This window comes from Chiloscyllium plagiosum, unplaced genomic scaffold (genome assembly GCF_037043375.1).
Source record: "Chiloscyllium plagiosum isolate Xiang-an unplaced genomic scaffold, Cpla_swu_hap1 HiC_scaffold_4, whole genome shotgun sequence".
Taxonomy (NCBI): Eukaryota; Metazoa; Chordata; class Chondrichthyes; order Orectolobiformes; family Hemiscylliidae; genus Chiloscyllium; species Chiloscyllium plagiosum.
Genome location: NW_028270142.1, coordinates 53,388,727 through 53,402,734, shown reverse-complemented (window position 1 = coordinate 53,402,734; position 14,008 = coordinate 53,388,727). Strand labels below are relative to the sequence as shown.

At 42.6% G+C, this 14,008-nt stretch overlaps 1 protein-coding gene across 6 annotated transcripts in view; it reads right to left on the bottom strand.

The window, feature by feature from the left end:
- LOC122549185 (cancer-associated gene 1 protein homolog) overlaps nucleotides 1-14,008 on the bottom strand; it is a 129,802-nt gene that overhangs the window by 98,290 nt on the left and 17,504 nt on the right. For 5 of the 6 annotated variants that reach the window (XM_087985831.1, XM_087985832.1, XM_087985834.1 and 2 more), the window contains 2 exons: nucleotides 12,578-12,657; nucleotides 4,721-4,930 (listed from right to left, as the gene is read on the bottom strand). In XM_087985831.1, the coding sequence (XP_087841957.1) occupies nucleotides 4,721-4,930; nucleotides 12,578-12,657 (290 nt within the window). The remainder of the gene's footprint in view (nucleotides 1-4,720; nucleotides 4,931-12,577; nucleotides 12,658-14,008) is intronic. The other variant, XM_087985836.1, reaches the window with a different exon arrangement.

The following is a 14,008-nucleotide window of genomic DNA, read 5'->3' as shown; positions in this document are numbered from 1 at the left end:
AGTGTGGAAACAGGCCCTTCGGCCCAACAATTGTGGGTGGCACGGTGGCACAGTGGTTAGCACTGCTGCCTCGCAGCGCCAGAGACCCAGGTTCAATTCCCGCCTTAGGCGACTGACTGTGTGGAGTTTGCACAATTCAGGTCAGGTGAATTGGCCATGCTAAATTGCCCATAGTGTTAGGTTAGGGGTATGGGTGGGTTACGCTTCGGCGGGTCGGTGTGGACTTGTTGGGCCGAAGGGCCTGTTTCCACACTGTAAAGTAATCTAATATAATCTAATCTAATTCCACACTGCCCCTCCAAACAGAAACACACCCAAACCAATTCCCCTACCCTATATTTACCCCTGACTAACACACCTAACACTGCGGGCAATTTAGCGTGGCCAGTTCACCTGACCTGCACATCTTTGGATTGTGGGAGGAAACCGGAGCACTCGGAGGAAACCCACGCAGACACAGGGAGAATGTGCAAACTCCACACAGACAGGTGGGAATTGAACCCAGGACCTCCAGCGATTTATTTGGAATTTTGTCAACTTGTCTCCCAATTTCATATACGAAATGACAAGTCCCCTACAACTTTCAACTTTTTAACCAATTTATGTACATGCCTAGTCTTTAACATTATCAAGGACTTCAAAAGGGCAGATGAAGACAGCACACAAATTTACAACAGGAGCAAGCCACTTGGCCCCCAAGCTTGCTCTGCCGTTCAAAAAATAATAGCTCATCTGGTCATTCCAGATTCTCCCACCTACCCCTGACAAACTTTCACACCTTGCTTATCAAGAACCTATGTACCTCTGATTTAAAAATATTCAACACCTTTTAAACGAGAGTTTTGAAGACTCATAACCATCTGTGAAGAATTTATCTCTGTCTTAAATGGACTTTGGCAAATAGAATTAAGGAGAATCCAAAGGGGTTTTACAAATATATGAAGGACAAAAGGGTAACTGGGAGAGAGTAGAGCCGCTCAAAGATCAGCAAGGCGGCCTTTGTGTGGAGCCACAGAAAATGGGGGAGATACTAAATGAACATTTTGCATCAGTATTTACTGTGGAAAAGGATATGGAAGATATAGACTGCAGGGAAATAGATGGTGACATCTTCCAAAATGTCCAGATTACAGAGGAGGAAGTGCTGGATGTCTTGAAACAGTTAAAGGTGGATAAATCCCCAAGACCTGATCAGGTGTACCCGAGAACTCTGTGGGAAGCTAGAGAAGTGATTGCTGGGCCTCTTACTCTTATTTGTATCATCGATAGTCACAGGTGAGGTGCCAGAAGACTGGAGGTTGGCAAACGTGGTGCCACTTTTTAAGAAGGGTGGTTAAGGACAAGCCAGGGAACTATAGACCGGTGAGCTTGATGTCAGTGGTAGGCAACTGGAGGGAATCCTGAGGGATAGGATGTACATGTATGTGGAAAGGCAAGGACTGATTCGGGATAGTCAACATGGCTTTGTGCGTGGGAAATCATGTCTCACAAACTTGATTGAGTTTTTTGATGAAGTAACAAAGAAGATTGATGAGGGCCGAGCAGTAGATGTGATCTATATGGACTTCAGTAAGGCGTTCGACAAAGTTCTCCATGGGAGACTGATTAGCAAGGCTAGATCTCATGGAATACAGGGAGAACTAGCCATTTGGATACAGAACTGGTTCAAAGGTAGAAGATAGAGGGTGGTGGTGGGAGGTTTGTTTTTCAGACTGGAGGCCTGTGACCAGTGGAGTGCCACAAGGATCGGTGCTGGGTCCTCTACTTTTTGTCATTTACATAAATGATTTGGATGCGAGCATAAGAGGTACAGTTAGTAAGTTTGCAGAAGACACCAAAATTGGAGGTGTAGTGGATAGCGAAGAGGGTTACCTCAGATTACAACAGGATCTTGACCAGATAGGCCAATGGGCTGAGAAGTGGCAGATGGAGTTTAATTCAGATAAATACGAGGTGCTGCATTTTGGGAAAGCAAATCTTAGCATGACTTATACACATTATGGTAAGGTCCTAGGGAGTGTTGCTGAACAAAGAGACCTTAGAATGCAAGTTCGTAGCTCCTTGAAAATGGAGTCGCAGATAGATAGGATAGCGAAGGCGGCATTTGGTATGCTTTCCTTTATTGGTCAGAGTATTGAGTACAGGAGTTGGGAGGTCATGTTGCGGCTGTACAAGACATTGGTTAGGCCACTGTTGGAATATTGCGTGCAATTCTGGTCTCCTTCCTATCGGAAAGATGTTATGAAACTTGAAAGGGTTCAGAAAAGATTTACAAGGATGTTGCCAGGGTTGGAGGATCTGAGCTACAGGGAGAGGCAAACAGGCTGGGGCTGTTTTCCCTGGAGCGTCGGAGGCTGAGGGGTGACCTTATAGAGGTTTACAAAATTATGAGGGGCATGGATAGGATAAATAGGCAAAGTCTTTTCCCTGGGGTTGGGGAGTCCAGAACTAGAGGGCATAGGTTTAGGGTGAGAGGAGAAAGATATAAAAGAGACCTAAGGGGCAACTTTTTCACACAGAGGGTGGTACGTTTATGGAATGAGCTGCCTGAGGATGTGGTGGAAGCTGGTACAATTGCAACATTTAAGAGGCATTTGGATGGGTAAATGAATAGGAAGGGTTTGGAGGGATATGGGCCGGGTGCTGGCAGGTGGGACTAGATTGGGTTGGGATATCTGGTCGTCATGGACAGGTTGGACCGAAGGGCCTGTTTCCATGCTGTACACTTCTATGACTCTATGTGTATTTTTCTTTTTAAAACTGTAACAAGTTCTAGATTCTCCCAAAAGAGGAAAAAAATCTTTCCACATCTACCCCATTAAGACCACTCACGATCAAATCACCTTGTACCTAATACGAGCCTAGTCTGTTGAACCTTTCTTCATAAAATGATTCGCCCATACCTGGTACTACTCTAAGTCTTCAATGAACTACTCTGAATGCATTCGCATTATTCTTTGAGTAAAAAGACTATTATTGTACACAGTACTCCAGCTGTGCTCTCCCAAATACTATGTATGATTGAAACATAAACTCCCTTTGTGTTCAATCCCCTTCCAATAAACAACAATGTTCAATGAGCTTTCCTAGTTATTGGTTGTATTTGCATACTAACATTGAGAGATTCATGCACCCCATGTGCCACCCACGACATCCACTCCCTTTACTATCAACATTCAGTGACAATGTATACAATCCACAAGATGCAGTGCAGCAAAACACCAAGGCTCCTTCGACAGCACCTTCCAAACCTCTCCACCAGAAACCTCCAACAGCAGGCTAGAAATCAAGCCCTCATTGGGTTTCTTTGAGAGAAAAGGGCTTCTTCATTCAGTACCTCAAAATGGGGAGGTCACTCAGAATCAGCCCCTGTTCTTATCACTGGTTACTGTGAGTCAGAGACACCCTCCACCCTCGAATCTGCAATTACAAATTTGCACTCATTTACTTCTGGCCTGAGGGCCCTCACTGATCCTGGGGTTCTGGCAGCTGTCAGCACTTTCTACAATGGAGAGCTCCCAATCTCTGACTATGATGTGAAGGTGCTGGTGTTGGACTGGGGTGGACAAAGTTAAAGATCACACAACACCAGGTTACAGTCCAACAGGTTTATTTTGAAGTACAAGCTTTTGGAGCGCAGCTCCTTCGTCAGGTAGTAAGTGGGGCAGGATCATAGGACACAGAACTTATAGCAAAAGATCATAGTGTCATACACTGATGCGATATATTGAACAAACCTAGAGTGCTGTTAAGTCTTTCTGGGATTTACATATTAATGAATCAAAACCTGCAACCCATTCTAAAAGACTAAACACTTCACAGCAATCCAGGTTTATTCAATATATCATATTTGAGTATGACACTATTATCTTTTGCTATAAATTCTGTGTCCTATGATCCTACACCACTCTCTACATGATGAAGGAGCAATGCTCCAAAAGCTTGTATTTCCAAATAAACCTGTTGGACTATAACCTAATCTCTGACTAACGGCAGATGATGTAACCAAGACATGTTCCCTCAAGGTCCTTGACACCAGAAAAATCTCTCCTTTGGGATCAGAGTGTCTGTCTGATACAGTAGGCTTTATCCAGTGAAGGTGATAGGGGACTGGTTCCACAGTGGGCAGGACAGGTCCTGGTCAACTTGGATTAAATTTTGTACAATCTTACCATTAGTGGGGGAGTTTAAAACTAAGACCCACTAATACAAGACACATTAAATCAATCCAATAGGGCATTCAGCAGAGGTTTCTTCACTCACAGTGGTGACAGTTTGGGAAATTGTCACTACAAGGAGCGATTGAGGAGAACAACAAAAGGAATCTCTTAGAGGAAGCTAGGTTAAGTCTGTAAGGGAGAAACAAATTTAAAGATTGGTGATAGGTTGATGTCTAAATAGATAGGAGGAGGTCCATGATCATGCCCAGAAGCATAAATACCAGGACTGATCAGATGGGCTGAATAGATGGGCTATTACTATGATACAAGTCCTACCAGCAGTATGTAATGTACACATTATTTTATGTTACATTTACTGTAGTATTCTCAATACATTGGGATAGTCGATTGTGAATTGAATATTCATACCTGTTTGCTCACTTTACCTCAATAGGCAATAAATTCTGGATCAGCTAACAAACCTATATCACATGATTTTTTTAAAAAAATTGCTTCGATAAAATGAAAATAAGGAAAAGCAACTATAATGAACATCTTACTTCATTTTTAGGCACATGGCACCAGATCTGAAGCAACTTATTTCGAAGTCCCTCTGTCAATAATTGATTTGCTTGCATTAAAGCTTTGACATGATTGAGCTGTTTTGTCACATTATCATGTTGCTGCTGCATCTGTGAATTTACAGTGCCTGCTGGAATAAGTTCTTGTGATCCTTTATTTGGCTCATCGTCTCTGACAGCACTGGTCTTCTAAAAGCAAAACCACATTTCAAAAAATAAAATCAATACTGGCATTAGTGTATAACTACACAGAGTGCTGCTTATTTGGGAACCAGAGATTACAAAGAGCAAAATCTGTAGTGTTCAATTTTTCGATATGGTGACTGTCCTCGAGAGTTCCCAGTGACACCCAAGGCACACACAATACACACAGACACACAACACAATATGATGTATGCTGAGCACAGTCCTGGTGGTGGGTATTAGGTCATGATGTCGATTAGTGGGCAATGCCAATTGACGTCAGCACCGCCACAGTGCAGCTCAAAGGTTCAACTAATGCTTTCTCTTAAGCTGGCATGGCTGAAGAGAACTTGCTTCAGAGAAGCAGGAAGGACTCCACCTCTCCAACAGCATGATTTAAATGGATCATCTGCTACTTCGGTCTGTTGTTGGTTGAGCTGGAGTTTGTTACAGTTTTACATTTCCTGGTGTTTCCCTTGGTTGTTTCAAATTTGAAAAGTGAAAAGGCATTAGAGGGAAGGTGATAAAGTACTTTTTTGCTGATCTCAAAGCTTCTGTAACAAGTAGTTGTTTCCAGACACAAATGCATGAAGTACACCTTCTCATGGTGTGGAGCATGACCAGGAGAATGAACAAAGTGTGACCAGCCTGTTCGAAGAGGGAGGAGGAAAAAGTAGTTTTGGAAGGGGAGAGGACAGGAGAACAAAGGCAGCAATGTAAGTGCCCATTTCTAGCCTGGCTATAGTTCCAGTGAGATGCCTGTAGGCACAACCCAAATCCCCTTTCATCAATGCAGTCCTATTCACTCATGACCACTACATCTACTTGGACACAATAGAGAAATAAAACAAAAATTAGAAAACAGCCATTACAAACCAAATCGAGAACTGTAATTTCACAATTTTTACAAATGTTAACTAATTATACTATTCCTTGTGGAGGAGTTCAAAATTAGGGGTCATATTTTTGAGGTGAGAGGAGAAAGATTTAAAAAGGATGAAGGCCAACTTTGTTTTAACACAGACAGTGGCTAGTGTGTGGAATGAACCACCAGAGGAGATGGTGGATGCAGATTCGGTTTAAAAGACATTTAAGTAAGTACATCGATAGTGTTGCAAAGTGTGGTTCTGTAAAAACACAGGAGAAAGTGAGGACTGCAGATGCTGGAGATCAGAGCTGAAAATGTGTTGCTGGAAAAGCGCAGCAGGTCAGGCAGCATCCAGGGAACAGGAGAATCGACGTTTCGGGCATAAGCCCTTCTTCAGGAAGAAGCCCTGAAGAAGGGCTTATGCCCAAAACGTCGATTCTCCTGTTCCCTGGATGCTGCCTGACCTGCTGCGCTTTTCCAGCACCACATTTTCAGCTCTGTAAAAGCACAGCAAGTCAGGCAGCATCTGAGGAGCAGGAGAGTCGACATTTTGGGGATAAGCTCTTCAGTGTGCGTGTGTGTGTATGTGTATGCATGTGTGTGCACTGAGAGATAAATAGGAGGGGGTTTGAGGCTGGGGGGGGGGGGGAAGGTAGCTGGGAAGGCGACAGGCAGATGTAGTGGGGTATGATAGTGATAGGTCGGAGTGGAGGGTGGAGTGGATAGGTTGGAGGGAAGAATAACAGGTAAGACAGTTCAAGAGGGTGGTGCTGAGTTGGATCTGGGATGACGTGGGGAGAGGGGAAATGAGAAAACTGGTGAAAATCGACATTGATGCCATGGTTGGAGGGTCCCAAGGTAGAAGATGAGGCATTCTCCCTCCAGGCATCAGGTGACTAGGATTTGGCGGTGGAGGCAACCCAGGACTTGCATGTTCTTGGTGGAGTGGGCGAGGGAGTTGAACTGGTCAGCCACAGGGCAGTGAGGTTATTGGATTAGTGGTGCTGGAAGAGCACAGCAGTTCAGGCAGCAATCGAGGAGCAGCAAAATCGACGTTTCGGGCAAAAGCCTGATGAAGGGCTTTTGCCTGAAACGTTGATTTTGCTGCTCCTTGGATGCTGCCTGAACTGCTGCGCTCTTCCAGTACCACTAATCCAAAATCTGGTTTCCAGCATCTGCAGTCATTGTTTTTACCTAGTGAGGTTGTTGGTGCAAGTGTCCCAGAGATGTTCGCTGAAACATTCTGCGAGTTGGCATCCTGTCTCCCCAATGTAGAAGAGACCACATCGAGAGCAACGGACACAGTAGAGGTGGTGTTTGGATGTGCAGGAAAAACTCTGCTAGATCTTTTGGGGCCTTGGAGGGAGGTGAGGCGGGAGATGTGGGCACAAGTTTTACACCTTTTGCAGTGGCAAGGGAAGATGCCGGGAGTGGAGGGTGTTTTGGTGGGGGTGTGGACCTAATGAGGGAGTTGTGGAGGGAGTGGTCTCTGCAGAATGCAGATGGGGTGGGGAGGGAAATATATCTCTGGTGGTGGAATCTGACTGTAGGTGGTGGAGGATGATGTGTTGTATCAAATATATGAAAGGTTTGGAGGATTGTGGGCTGAAAGCAGGCAGATGGGACGAGTTTAGTTTGAGAACAGGATTGGCGTGGACTAGTTGGACCGAATGGTCTGTTTCCATGCTTTATGATTCTATGGCTGGCTCCAGACTCAGCATGGGCAGTGGGCAAGTGGAAAGATGAATACTGTCATCCTAGTAGGCTCCTGTTTCATGGACTCACTGCCACCGCTGTAGGGCAGAGATTGTTAAATTGCAGAGGCACACAGCCAACCAGTTTGCATACTTATCCATAGCCATACTGACAGCAGCAAGGGGCTTCACTGCAAGACAGCAAACCAACAGCTGTATAAATTTCCACCAGAGCAGACAGACAGATTTTGGGCGGCTGTTGCTTGTGTTGCAATGAAAACTGCAGCATTAGCCAACAATGACCAACAGCTGGATCCACAGTGTGGAAATGGAGATGGTTACCATCTCCTTTTTGGGGAAAGATAAGCACAAAATTATAGTCATAAAGACAGAAGAAGCCCTTCAGTCCTTCAATTTAGCACAAACCTAATACCACTAATCCAATAAATTGCGTGCAAGTCCTGTACTGTGTTGAAACCAGATACCTCCATGTTCCCTGACCCTGTCCATAGGCATTCCCAGAAGGGTTCCCAATGCACCAAACATTTTGTTGCATAGACCCAGCAGCAATACCCTAAGCATCCCCAAGTCCTCAGTCAAGCTAACTGCAGAAGATATCTGCAGAACTCACATGCTCCCTTGCCTTCAGTGCACTGGTCTCCTGGCTACCTGGTAGCTCATCAGATGAAAACTCCCCTGAAACAATCACACTAGCAATGTCTAAGCTGATTTACATGATTTCTTCAGGTAGTCAATGAGCAGGCAGTACAAAGATGTCATGTTCTATATCTTCTTAAACAAACAGGAGTTAATGGCACCTCACAATTGCCACATCACTATAGATTTTAGCCCCCCAAAAGCCCTTTAATCCTTGGCACAAGACTATATCTGTTGGGCCCTTTGGAGTTGTTTTCTCCCCTATGTGGAGACACAGACAACCCTATATCCTATAGAGACAGAAGTCACAAGCACAAAACTGTTCTTCATTCAGCACTAAATTGTCAATTAAATTATAATCTCACACATTAGCTATTTTTAAAATTAATTTCAAAATTTGGAATTGCTCCATATGGACAAAACCTACCAAGCTATAGGACCCTGAGGGATTCTAATTAATGAAAGCTCAGGAACTAATGTATTTGCATTACTGAAAATCACATTAGGAATAATTAAGAATATCGGCAATAGCTTTGATTCCAGACCTCATTTCCCTATGTACAGATGTCAACAGTTCCTCACCCTCACCTCCCATTTCAATTAATTAATTACTAACCAATATTAATTAATGTTGATTATTCATTCATAGTTTGAAGAATAAATCCCACAAACATGGGATTGCAGATATTTCCTAAGCAACTTGTTCAGAAATGTCAGCACACCTCCGGAGAAAGTGAGACTTTTTTAGAATTAGAATTCCTAGTGTGGAAACAAGTCCTTCAGCCCAACAAGTCCACATCACCTCTTCGAAGAATATCCCACCAAGGCCCATGACCCGACATTTCCCTTGACTAATGCATCTAACCTAACCTATACATCCCTGAACACTACAGACAATTTAGTATGGCTGATTCACCTAACCTGCACGTCTTTAGACTGTGGGAGGAAATCAGAGCACCCAGAGGAATCCCACACAAACACAGGGAAGTATGTACAAACTCCACACAGACAGTTGCCTGAGGCTGGAATCGAACCTGGGTCCCTGGCACTGTGAGGCAGTAGTGCTAACCATTGAGTCACCATGCCGCCCACTTGAACTCAGGCCTACTGGACCAGAAGTAGACACATTATCACTGCACTCCCTGATGTGGGATTATAATCTGCGTTTCTTACACTCACTGTTGATCTTAGCTGTGATGAAATACAATTTCAGTGGTTTAAATAGTAAATCACTAAAGGAAAATAATGGATTAAACAAAATTAATCTAAATCTGAAAGGCTCTATCCTGTACTCTTAAATTATCAAGGGTGATGTACACAGCCATTGTTTATTCAGTTTCATTCATCCTAAATAACAGTTTCAACCAGTAGTTATGGCTCCAAATATTATAATTGGAAAAGAATGGGCTTATTAGGGATAGTCAGCATGGCATTGAACTCAGGGAGGTCTTGTCTCATAAATCTGATTGAGTTTTTTGAGGAAGTGACCAAGATTACTGAGGAAGGTACATTAATGGAAAATGTCTACATGGACTTAACTAAATTCGACAATGTTCCTCATCATAGGCTACTCCAGAAGATATTCATTCATAATGGAATCCATGGTGAGTTGGTAATTAGGTTAACAAAAATTGGCTTAGTTACAAAAGATAGGTGGTAATTGCTGAAGAGCATTTTGCTGACTGGAGGTCTGTTACCAATGGTGTTCCGCAAGGATCGATCCTGGGATCTCTGATATATAAATACATATTGTAAATGATTTAGATGAAAATGTCAGTGGTCTTATTAGTAAGTTCCCAGACAACATGAAAATTGTAGAGGTTGTGGATAGTGAGGAGTGTTGTCAAAGGATACAGCAGGATATAGATCAATTGGAAAGTTGGGTGGAGAAATAGCAGACAAATTTAATCCAGATGAGTGTGAGGTGATGCATTTTGGCAGGTCAAATGCAGGAGCAAAGTATACAGTAAATGGTAGGAACCTTGTAGGCACTGATATACAGAGGGATTTTGGGGTGCAAGTCCATTGGTCCGTAAAAATGGCAACATAAGTGGATAAGGTGGTAACAGAAAGGCAGATGACATGCTTGCCTTCAAAGATCAGGGAACGGAGTGTAAAAAATTGGAAAGTTATGTTGCAGCAGTATAAAACTTCAGTTAGGCCACATTGAGGTGCTGTGTGAAGTTCTGTTCGCCACATTATAAGGAAGATATGGAAGCTTTTGAGAGGGTGCAAAGGGCTTGGCAGAGGGGGGAGGGGGCCTTGCCAGAACATTGCCTAGATGAGAGTATATTAGCTAGATTGAATGGTTGGACAAACTTGGACTACTTTCTCAAGAGCGGCAGAGGCTCAAGGGTCACCTGATAAAATTGTGAACAGCACGGATAGGGTGGATAATCAAGAGTCTTTTTGTCCCAGGGTGAAATGACAAATACTCAGGGGCATAGGTTTAAGCTAAGAAGGAGAAAGTTTAAAGGGGATATGCGATGCAACTTCTTTTACACAGAGGGTGGTAGGTTCCTGCCAGGGGAGGTGGTAAAAGCAGATACGATAGCAATGTTTCACAGACATTTAGACAGACACATGAACAGGCAGGGAATAGAGGGATATGGACCATGTGCAAGCCAATAGGATTAGATTAGAACAGCATCTTGGTCAGCACAGTAATACCAGGCTGAAGGGCCTATTCCTGTGCTGTACTATTGTTTTTTTAAAATCATTCATGGGATGTCACTAACTACACCAGCATTTATTGCCTATCTCAGGTGGGCAATTCAGAGTCAGAGTCAATCACATTGCTGTGGGTCTGGAGTCATATGTAGGCCAGGACAGACCAGATAACAATGACAAATTTCTTTCCCTAAAAGGACATTAGTGGACCAAATGGGTTTTTACAACAGACAACAGTGTTTCCATGGTCAACACAAGACCAGTTTTTAATTCGTGTTTTACTAGACATTAATAGGTAACTCTTTCAAGTTAGTCTGCGCGTTTCTACTACTGTAGAACTGATAGAACAGCTGGGAAAAAGTTCTCCAAATTGAAGCCAAAATTGTTGGCTTGTCAGAAAGGATTGGTTTGGGAGGGGGAAAGGGAGTAAAGACAATGGACTCTTGACTCTTTCTAATTGTTGGAACAACATAACATACAAACTCTGGTAAACCTCTTAACTGAGCAATGAACACAAAGTAGGAATTAGTGTTTTTGGCCTTGCTTTACCCTAAATCATGTTAGCTATTGAAGCACACATAATATAACCGTGGAAATCAAAGAGAAACAAAAGGACATTTCTTTTTCTGCCTCCAAATGATGCATTTTTCTTTCTACTGCAACCTTAACAGAAAAGCAGACAGGAGAGTAATGAAATTACCTCTTTTACTTCAACTAAAATTCTACAGCTTTTCTCTAATGTTAAAAAAAAGGTGAATCTCCCCTCACCATATTAGGAGTCATTTTGGGAGAGACTGCAGTGAAACACTGAACTCTCCTCATTGTCAGCTAATAAAGGAAATTTAGCACATCTGCAACAAATTAAATGGAGGACAGACTGACAGAGCATTGATAAGAGCGAATAGCAGCACAATTTCAACTCATTATAGCAAGTGTTTAATCACCTGGCACCACTAACAAATCAATCTAAGAATTTTGAGCACTGAGGTGGAGCTTAAACCCATACAGTACTGAAAAGCAGATTTTAAAAATCAGACATGGTGATTTACCATCTCCAGCTTGCCTTGCTTCCATCCAACAGCAATTTATCTTTGTCAACTTCCAAACAAACCAAAGGAAGAACTAACAGAAATGTAGAAGCTGGGGCCTGATAGTAATTTTGACCCAATGCAAGGCTATTTTTATAGCATCATTTGTACAATGTAGGTGACAGGAAGCCTATCTGACAGCAAAGCTGCTAGAGAAAACTAACAAGATGCGGCTGAAAAACCAGAAAAGGTCACACGAAGTCACAATTTTTAGAGATTTTTCTCTCCATTTCTACACTGAATCAAGTGTCAGCCCAGGTACATTCACTGCCTTTCTAGAAACTGTATTGTTGCACTTTCTAGGGATTTGTACATTCTATTAGACACAATCAGCCATGGATTGCTGCAAAATAGCTGGTCAGATCCTGTAGTATCCTTAAATCATGTAAGTAAAATTGAGAAATTCCAGGGAAACCGACCAAAGGGTAATGATCACAAAATTTGAATTTAGCTCTGACATTTGAGTAATTTGATCAATGAGATTTGAGTGAGATGGAAGGTGAAGGTGAAGGTGCACTTTAAACATTGGTTGTTGGTGAGAGACATACATCGATCGGTTGATGATTTACAGGAGTCATGTAGATTTTACAGTCTTGTGTTTAGCAATGTACCAACATTCTATAATAGCGATTTTATTTTAATAACAGGTCAAACCTATGCAACATCTTCAACTGACCTCCTCGCCAGCAGCATTACCAGTCTTCTTTTCTGAGCTAAAGTCTTCCTCCTTTATTATGGATTCATCAGTATCACTTTCTAAGAATAAAAACAAAAATAAGCCAACATGGCATACTCTTCACATAACCTTCAAAAAGTATAGAAGTTCATTATGGAGCCTGATTTTAAAGCTCCATCATCAGTCATTCTTCAGCAGACAAATAACTTTCATTTTTAAAAAAATAATAAACTTATTTCTGGTTAGGTATAACAGCCAGCAATTAAAGCTGTGTGGAATACCACTTCCTGCAGTCAACTTGTAAAAAACACATTTGTGACAAAAAAAGGGTAAGGGGAGAAATATGCTGGTCTAAGATAAATAAATGTTGAGCATGTGTTGCTGGAAAAGCACAGCAGGTCAGGCAGCATCGGAGGAGCAGGAGAATCGACGTTTCGGGAAGGAGCGCTTCATCAGGAATCAGCAAATAACTTTCCTGATAAAGGGCTCCGGCCTGAAACGTTGATTCTCCTGCTCCTCGGATGCTGCCTGACCTGCTGTGCTTTTCCAGCAACACACTCAACTTTGATCTCCTGCATCTGCAGACCTCACTGTTCCCTAAGGTAAATGTCAGGTCATTGGTGCAAACAGTGCCATGGGCACATGTCTTCCCCATGATGTTCCTTAACCGCATTGAATGCAGGTAAATGTGCAGCATCACTTACCCTCAGGAAATTCAATGAGGATGCAAATCATGCTAAATTTCCCAGCTGCCATCTTCCCTTCACCCAAATTACAATCTTACCTTTGATATTGCTTTTACAATTTTCAAAACATTTATGAAGTCATGGAAGTTGTCAGCTGAGCACCAGACCAAAAAAAAAAGAATTATAGCTCTGCCTGCAGTTTTGAAAGCCGAATTTACTAAGCTGCATATGAAGGTGCTGATAGATGTTATGATGCAACAAGTAACAGATTGAAAGCAAAGTTTTCAATCAAAAGAATGCTCTCACTAATAATGAGGTGCAATGCAAGAAATGGTGACAAAATGGTTTTCTTGGATACCTATGCACTAATATATTGGCATATCTTTGGAATAAGAATTAGAATTCCTCCACTGTGGAAACAGGCCCTTCAGCCTAACAAGTCCACACCGGCTCTCCAAAGACTAACCCACCCAGATCCACTCCTGTACCCTATATTTACCTCTGACTAATGCATCCAACCTACACATCCCTGAACACTATGGGCAATTTAGCATGGCCAATCCACCTAACCTGCACAGGTTTAGATTGTGGAGCATCCAGAGAAAACCCACGCAGACACGGCAAGAATATGCAAACTCCACACAGTCACCCGAGGCTGGAATTGAACACTAGGCATCATCATTCATACTGAGCAAAAACAAAGTCACCTCATGGCATTTACACCAGGATCTCTATGAATATGCCC